The 9,079-nt window shown below is 34.6% G+C and overlaps 1 protein-coding gene and 1 pseudogene across 1 annotated transcript; one reads left to right on the top strand and one right to left on the bottom strand.

Annotated features, from left to right (window-relative positions):
* Nucleotides 1-8,085: 8,085 nt before the first annotated feature.
* On the bottom strand, nucleotides 8,086-8,863 carry LOC125843901 (uncharacterized). Its single transcript, XM_049523123.1, has 2 exons — nucleotides 8,261-8,863; nucleotides 8,086-8,178 (listed from the first exon to the last, which is right to left on the bottom strand). Exons 1-2 carry the CDS (start codon nucleotides 8,850-8,852, stop codon nucleotides 8,090-8,092), a joined length of 681 nt encoding a protein of 226 aa, XP_049379080.1. The 5' UTR covers nucleotides 8,853-8,863; the 3' UTR covers nucleotides 8,086-8,089.
* A 28-nt stretch (nucleotides 8,864-8,891) lies between these two features.
* LOC125846075 (TMV resistance protein N-like) overlaps nucleotides 8,892-9,079 on the top strand; it is a 6,571-nt pseudogene continuing 6,383 nt past the window's right edge.

Raw genomic sequence — 9,079 nt, 5'->3', positions numbered from 1 at the left:
ATGCATGTTGCGGAGATGAGGATGTTGAGATGGATGTGTGGGCACACTAGGAGCGACAAGATTAGGAATGAGGTTATCCGGGAGAAGGTAGGAGTGGCCTCTGTGGTGGACAAGTTGAGGGAAGCGAGACTGAGATGGTTTGGACATGTGAAGAGACGGAGCGCAGACGCCCCAGTGAGGAGATGCGAGGTAATGGTGGTAGAAGGTGCGCGGAGGGGTAGAGGTAGGCCCAAGAAGTATTGGGAAGAGGTGATTAGACAAGACTTGGCTATGCTTCACATTACCGAGGACATGACTCTAGATAGGAAGGAGTGGAGGTCGCGTATTAAGGTTGAAGGTTAGTAGGGTTAGCGTGTTGCCGTCCCTCGCGAGGGTTTAGGTTGTTAGCGTTTGGAGTAGTCCTAGTCTTATGCTGTTTACTGCGTTTCACTCCTCTCATCACTTTCTCGATGTTGTTGTATCATTTGTTGTTTATACACTATCTTTTGGATTGGTTGTTATGTTTCATATATATCTCTCCTGTCACTAGATTTGATGTTCTTGAGCTGAGGGTCTCCCGGAAACAACCTCTCTACCTCCACGAGGTAGTGGTAAGGACTGCGTACACTCTACCCTCCCCAGACCCTACCTAGTGGGATTTCACTGGGTATGTTGTTGTTGTTGTAATGGTAAAAAGAAGAGTAAATTAGAGAAATTCACTTTGAAAAAAGCATCAAGGATAGACAAGAGAGCTCGGAAGATGAAGAAAGGTTAGAGTTAAAATAGGATTTGTAACGATTCTGTGGAACTTCATCATTTTCGTCGTCGTCGGACTGAGTTTTGGTTCTTGTTCTTCTTTCTCCTGCGAGGAGTCTTGTATGAGTGACAAATTCATCGTCATCAGCCGGGAAGATCCGAATAAGCCCTTCGATTAACTTTTGCCACGACATAAGTCTTACAAAATAAGAGTTAAGTTACAAATTTGTAAGTTTGTTTGCTTCCATAAATCAACAATATGACAAAGATCCAAAAAAAAAACAAGGGAAAAGAAAGAAATTCTTAATCATTATAGATTTGAAGAAAAAAACGAACAAGTAGCAGCTTTAATGGCAAAGGTGGTGGTGATTCCTCAAAAGAAGAGGAAGAAATGGGTGTGATGGAGGTGATAATGAAAAATATGAAAAAATAAAATGATATGATGGCTGGATAAAAAGTGGAAGAAGAAGAGTGTAACAGGTGTATGATTCCGATGGTGACAGTAGCTGCTGCTTGGTGGTAAGGTGGAGGAATAATGGCAGCAAACACAAGGAAGAAGACGTAGATTTTTTAATTTTAAAAAAAAAGTCTAATTTAGACGCTTTCACGCGCTCGTTGTCTGTGAATCACACTCAAACTGCCACGTAGGCAGAAAATGTTCAAATGATTCAAATTCGAGAGTGTAGAGGTGTTCAATAGGTACAAGCCTCAATTTAGGTGTCTATGTGAATTATGTGGACAACTTTAAGTGTCTGTCGATGACTTAAGCCAAATTTTAAAGAAGAATGTTCTAACCGCGCTTCGCGCAGGCCCATTTACTAGTTATAAATAAAAGGTAGAATAACTAAAACCCAGGCCCATTTACTAGTTATAAATAAAAGGTAGAATAACTAAAACCCCTTAAACTTGACAATTGGCTAAAATTCTATTCAAATAAAAAAAGATTTAGCCAAGGTAGTAAAGTTCCATCTGTGTTTTCTTTTTATTTCATCTTTAGATGCTATGACTATTTATTTCAGCATTGTATTTTTCCAGCATGTATTTTAAAATTTTGAATCAAAACTTAAAAAGGTAAAAAAAAAGTATATATATTATTTCAAAAATGCCATGTGGCGCCGTGGATCTCAACCCGAGACTCGTGGGGAGGACAAATGATGACAAAGAGCATGCATAATGAAAATACAACACAAATTTAGGTCTACCCTGAATAAAACGTACCAAGTTTAGGGGAGTTTTAGTATTCTGCCAAAATAAAAAGTATTTCAAATAAAACGGTACCTTTCGTTTTGTCCATAATTCATGCAACGAACTTTGCTGGAGTTCAAGATGAACAAGCCTGTGTGGATTAAAATTTTCTGGCAATGACTTCCAAGGATAGTGATGCCAGACAAACTAATGCAAGTAGTTGGACAGGTACTCAATGGAATCATCAAGGCAATTGGAGTCGTCGGGAACGTCTTCCGAAACACTCCAAGAGGAATAATCTGAAGGGGAGTACCGTTGGAGCCAATTGTCATACGTATCATAGTCTGTATCACTTATATTTAATATCCTAAGCCTTTTCATATTTTTCATTGCCTCTTTGCTAAACCATAGTTTTTGAATATAAGTACACCAGATTACTTCCACTGTCACAGTCCCCTGGTAAAAAGATCATGAGCCACAATTTATAACTTCATATGTCGTGTAAAATCCGCTACCAATATCACTAATTTCTTACTCCTCGCATGCAAATTTTTCGGAATGTTTTGTATTATTTATTATTGCACTTGAAGTTCTTGGAAAGCAACCATTAAAAAAAATAGGGTACAATATTAGTTAGGTCCTTTCATGAAATATGTCACTCGTGAGAAATGCTTTGTACAATTAATTCTAATTTCTAAAGATACATTTTTCGAGAAGTTTTTGTTGAATATCACCATACGGTTAGTTAGGATAAGTATGAAGAATTAGAAATGTGATTGTATAAGTATTGTAGAGTTAATGTCTATGTGCTCAAGCTCTTCAAAAAAGTCAACGGGTACGTGTCGGATTCTCCAAAAGTAGTGTATTTTTGGAGAATCTAACATGAGTGCAGCATCGCAAGTGAAGAGTTCACGCAACTTAGGGTAATGTCAATGTATAACTCTAGCCTCTAGCGTAAGTCTCCTTAATTGTATTAGAAAAACTTATCTTAGGTTGAGTCTAACTCTAATTGTATGTGTATAAATCAGTGTATGTAATTACTCAATAAATGAATACAACGCTAAAACTTCTCAGATTTCTCAGTTTTTAGAATCAAGTAGAAAAGCTTTTCATGTTGTGATATACCGAAATTGTAATAATTCTCATCTTTTAAATAAAAAATAACAAATGATCAAATGAATTCTAGACCAAGGATTTGTAAGGTAAGATTTGCCCCTCCTTACTTGTATTATTTCCATTGGAGAATTTTTATTAACAAAAGGTTACTCAGAGTAAATAGTTGGGTAATATTAGCTTAAAAGATTACTAACTGAGTTATTATGTACAAAGTATCGTATAAATTTCAAGTTAATCCAAAGAATGGAAGTTAGATTAAACATATTAAGCTTCTACTAGCTAGACTAATTGATGGCTTGGTAACATTAGATAAATGGATTTTGATATATGAAAACCAGAAATTAAATAATATTGCATTATGTAGCCTACTTACTGTATTGTTGACCATCACTTCTTCCAAATCGTCAACGTCCCATAATCTTCTGCGTTCACCCGGATCCTTTCGCATTTTCACTATATATTTACTCATATCTTGTATTAAGTCATGCATCTGAATCGTATCATAGTCGATGAACACAAGAGATTTGTCAATTAGGACACTCAATTCAATATTTGCTCCAGAATAACAGCTCTTAAGAAATGACATGATGTAATCTTTTTCATTCCCTCGTAAGAAGCAGAAGTTTTGACCAAAATAAGCCATTGTTTAAGTCAATTTACCAAAATAGTATGTTTTAATTTTTTTTTACAAAACTAGTATAAACGTGGTTCACAGTAACGCTTTATACTTTATTTTATTTTTAAAAATTTAATGGGAAAAAGGCAAAAAAGTTCACGGAGCAAACAGAAATAAAACGTTATTGTCAATAACGTTTTATACTTCGTTATCTTGAATCACGTTTTAGAGCTAAAACATTACTCAAAGTAATGTTTTATATTTTGTTACTGTAGATCACGTTTTACAACTAAAGTGAGAGTCATGGGCTCTGCAATTAAAGAATCGAATCTTGCAAATTTTACAGATTATAAAACGTTACTGGCAGTCACGTTTTATATAAAACGTGACTGTCAGTAACGTTTTATGTAGATTTAATCACGGGTCATCGAATTCTGCAAATTAAGAATCAAATCCTACTATCTTGGAATCTTACAGATCATAAAACGTTACTGTAGATCACGTTTTTACATTAAATCGTGACTATCAATTACGACACTATGTTAAAGTCAACTTTTTCATTTTTTAAAATGACCACACATATGGTTATAAAATAAACCTTGTTGTAACAGAACACATTCCAACAATATTCAGTCAAGCTTTTGTTTGTGTAGCCCAATTTTGAAACAATATTCACAAAGGTATGAATTAAATAAGTCAAGTCAATATATCATATTATGTTATTATTTTACCATAGCTTTCAAATTATTTTTTTGATTTATTAATTAAAAAGATGACTTATTTTTATTTGTAGGAATAAAAATGGCGAATTTTGAACATAATGTGATGGTTGCTTTGTATTGGGGTGGCGAAATAATTACTGAAATGAACGGATTCAGGTATACTGAATGTGCTAGAATGATTATTAGCATGTATACTTCAATGAAGTATGTTGAATTGGTTGAAATATTGCATGAGAAAATGGGTACAACTAGTGAAAATATTCAAATGGATATTTCAGGAAAATATCCTTGTTCGATTCAAGGTAACCATACAAGGTTCATTGAGTTTAAAATTGAGGATGATCAATCTTTGCTACAATTTTTTTTTATACCTCAAAACTTTGAGGATAAGATTGACATAAATGTTTTGGAAATGTATGTAAAGACCAAATCAACAAATCAAAATGATATATTTCAAATTAGTGGTCAACATGGTCATCGCATGAATTTATTGGCTCAAAATCATGAATTTGCCACGGTTAGTCAACCTCATTATGCAGAACCGATTGCTCAACCACCATTCCAACAATTGTTAATGCGTGACCAACGATCATTTGGTGAAGGTTTAAGTAGCCAAAGACATGTTGACAATAGCCCGAGGGAATATGAGGACAGGTAAAACAACAAATTTATGTTTTTACTGAATTTTAATATAAGTAGTTGATAACATAATTTTACACATTATAAATATACATACATAGATAGATAGTGATATTTTTTGTGATTAATTACCTTAATTTTTTTTAAGAAATAACCTTTTAGAGTATAAATTACTGATTTTAAAACAAGCTTCTATGTCTCATAATTTTTCTAGAATTTAATTAAATTTCTTTTTCCACAGAGAAAATGAGACCACGTTGATCCATATAGTGATGTAAATGCTGAAATTAGTGAAGAAAGTTTGGAGGAAGATGAACCTTCAAAAGATGATGGTGAAAGTGAATCTGATGAAGATATCAATGATGCTAGAGATTTTTCTCAAAATGATATTGGTATAAATCTTCCTAATCAATTTGAACGAGATGTGTCTGAAGTGCAAAATCATGATGTACCCTATTTTAGAACATTGGATAATGAGGAAGACAATTTCATGTCTACATGTGAATCTGAGATGGAGTATAGTTCGGTCTAGTCTGAAGATGCCACAAAAGATTTGAAAAAAGGCATGTTTTTTAGTAGTAAAGAAAAATTAAAACGAGTTGTGACAATTTGGAGTTCGAAAAAAAATAAAGAGTTCAAGGTGGTGACATCAAACAAGAGTTTATGGGTTGTAAGATGCAAGTTTCATACTTTATTGGGTTGCTTGTGGTTTCTCCGAGGACGAAAGGTTGGAGATAACCTTTGGAAAATAGGAAAATATATTGAAAATCATAGATGTGAGATTGAGGGGCTTTCTAGAGGTCATGCCAACCTAAATACCAATTTAATTGCATCTTTGATTCTAAATCAAATTCAAAAAAATCCTAAGGTTTTGGTGGTAGATGTCATTTCCAAGGTTCACGAAAAATTTGGTCATCAAATAACATACAGAAAAGTGTGGCTTGGACGTCAACGCGCGTTTGAATTGGTGTATCGTGACTTTAAGAAATCGTTTAGTGACCTACCCAAATTTTTTGCAGCTTTTCAACACTTTAACCATGGAACAGTTGTGGAATGGAAACACGAAGAGTCTATTAGTTCATTAGAGGTAAAAACTTTTAAATTTGTGTTTTGGGCTTTCAAGTCATGCATTGATGGATTTCGAACATGTCGTCCTATTATTTCAGTAGATGGAACTCATATGTATGGAAAATATGAGATCAAATTATTGATTGTTGTTGGAATTGATGGAAATGATAACATTCTTCCTCTAGCGTTTGCTATTGTAGACAAAGAATCGAAAGAGGCATGGAAACGGTTTTTTAGAAATTTGAGTGCACATGTGATAAAAGATAGAGAAGATATTTGTGTTATATCTGATAGGGCAAAAGGAATTTTGACTAGTTTGCAGGAGTTACGCCAATTTCAGGAGCCTCGAGTCTTCCATCAATATTGTATAAGGCATCTTAAGAGCAACTTTCAATCTCGATTTCCAAACAAGGATCTTAGTAGGCTGATGTGGAGGGCTGCTTCAGCCCATCAAGTAAGAAAATTTGAATCCTTGATTTGGCAAATTAGAGAAGAAAATGAAGAAGCATATGAATATCTCATGGAAATCCCCTTGGACAAATGGACTGTTAGCCATGATGGTGGAAAAAGATGGGGAGTGTTGACAACAAATCTTTCAGAGTCGTTCAATGGAGTGTTGAAAAAATCACGAGGCTTGCCAGTCACTGCTATGGTTAGACTTTCATTAGAGCAGACTGTTGAACGATACACTCGTAGGTCTCAAAAAGCGCAACAACTTTTAGAACAAGATGAATTGTGGACCGAAAGGTTCAAAATGAAGTGGGAAAAGAACTATGAAAGTTCAAAAAGGCACTTTGTTTTTTATTGGAATATACCCACAGGGGTATATGAGGTTAAATCTATACAGGTTGATGGTAATGGTGGTAATCCTCATTGTGTTTCACTTAATGAAAGAAAATGTGATTGTGGAAAATGGGTTAATTTGCATTTTCCATGTTCACATGTCATGAAGGTCATTGATAGAATGGGAGGGCTAGCTAGAAACTTTGTTAGTGAACATTTCACTGTAGAGAATTATGTTGCAACATAATCTGGGTCCTTCTCACCAATTGGCCATGAGGCGTATTGGCCATCTCCTAATTTTAGAATGGAAAGTAATGAATTCTATCGTCGTCTCAATTGGTCAAGGACAACTAGAATACCTAATGAGATGGATCGTGGTGTTGCAGTATATGAGCGAGCTTGTGGATTATGTAGACAAACCGGACATGATAGGCGTCGATGTCCAGATCGTAATTAAGTTTAAGTGGATAGTTTTTTATTAGTGTAATTGTGTTAATTCCAATTGTGGGTCAATGTCTAGTTATGATAATTTTCTTTGAGTTAGCTACTGTAACATATTTCAAATAATAATTAAATTTTTATATCTATCTTTCTATTATATTGCTACAATACTTGACACCATTAAAATGAAGTGAAAAAAGATTAACCACTAAAATGAAGTTCTTTGCTAGAATTTCAAAAACTGGAGTTTATTTTTACATAAGAAGAACGAAAATGAGCAAAACTGTAAATATCCATATAAGAAGAATGAAAAATGAGCTCCAAGTTGTCTTCTTTTTCTTCCTATATCCAATCTGCAATAGGAATTTCAAACTGTTAAATATTGAAGCTAATGAAAGAAAAACCTTTCAGCCATTACCATTATGAGATTAACGTAATGCATCTCAAAAGAAAAATAACAATTTTTTTTTACCATGTTGATTAGTAACTGGTGTAACTTCAATATTGAATTAACTATATGTTTCAGTCCCATTTATGGAGAAAATTGTACCACATCAGTCCTAACGTGCTGGATACAAAAGGCCAATAGATATAAACATAAACATAAACATAAACATAAATATAACATATAGCAGGTCAATTGTTCAACATAAAATTCATTTAAAGTCCATTCACTTACATGACCTCCAAAGGTCAATCCATTTAGAACGAGTTTATAAAGAATCTGATACGGATGCAACGATTGAAAGACTAAGAATTATTAGCTTACTTGGAACCACATGATTCATCCTTTGCCTTTTTTCTTTGTTAACACAGAAACTTTGTTATCTTTTGTTTTTTTCTTTTGGCCGTGCTGATTAAGATGATGACTCCCTGAAAAGTAAGAACAACTTTTCAATTATTCAACTAAAAAGGAACACTTATGTCAAAGAATAAAGTGAAGATTTTAAAGTACCAGTCCCACAAAGCTTAGGAAAAATTTTACGCTTTTTCTTCACCGATGGTTCACCACCTTGGCTTGCACCTTGATTTGCATCCTCCAACTCATCACCATCCACTTCATTGTTAGAATCATTCAACTCATTACCTTCTACAGGCGATGAGGAAAAGTTTGGGGCGTTGTCAAAATGTTGAGGTTGATTATTACCAAATACATTTTCAAGTGATGTAAGACTTGGATCCCTTGAAATTTGTGGAGTTTGTGGTGTCATGTATGGCACAATCTCAGTGTTTGTTGGTTCATAATCCGAGGCTACTTGGAAATCTTGTGTGGCTTGATCATCTTCACCCATTTCAATAGGCGCTCGACCTCTCTCAACAACACGTACCTTCCTACCCGCAACACCACCTTTTCCTCGCCAACGAATAGGGGGATGCAAATGGTCAGACATTTGCTCATCTCTTCTATAATTGGCTTGCACATGAATCCTATCTGCCTCTTGCACATATGCCAAACAATTAGATCCTTCATCCCGCACCATTGCACGAAACCCGTAAAATTCCTCTATTGATGGGTTATCACCAAGTGATATTGCTTTATTAACCATCAAATGAATATGACGTGCCTGGTCAAAATAATTAATTCTATGAGGGAATCGGGTATTGAAAAGATTAAGAAACATGCTAGCCAAGTTGACCAGGTTTGTAAACCACGCAAAATTAATGAGGGAATCAGATTTTTAACATGTTGAGTCAATTTTCATAAAAAATGTGGCAGACTAGTAAATTAGGACACCATGGAGAGAAGCACTACTAAAAAAACAGTGAATACCGA

The sequence above is a fragment of the Solanum stenotomum genome, chromosome 11 (genome assembly GCF_019186545.1).
Source record: "Solanum stenotomum isolate F172 chromosome 11, ASM1918654v1, whole genome shotgun sequence".
Taxonomy (NCBI): Eukaryota; Viridiplantae; Streptophyta; class Magnoliopsida; order Solanales; family Solanaceae; genus Solanum; species Solanum stenotomum.
The sequence above is the reverse complement of the archived record's forward strand: the minus strand, read 5'-3'. Positions and strand labels throughout refer to the sequence as shown.

Coding starts and splice junctions, on each gene's coding strand:
- LOC125843901 (XM_049523123.1), bottom strand. CDS start 8,852: ATGGTTAATAAAGCAATATCACTTGGTGATAACCCATCAATAGAGGAA. Junction 8,179..8,260: donor TCCTAAGCTTTGTGGGACTG/GTACTTTAAAAT, acceptor CTTACTTTTCAG/GGAGTCATCATCTTAATCAG.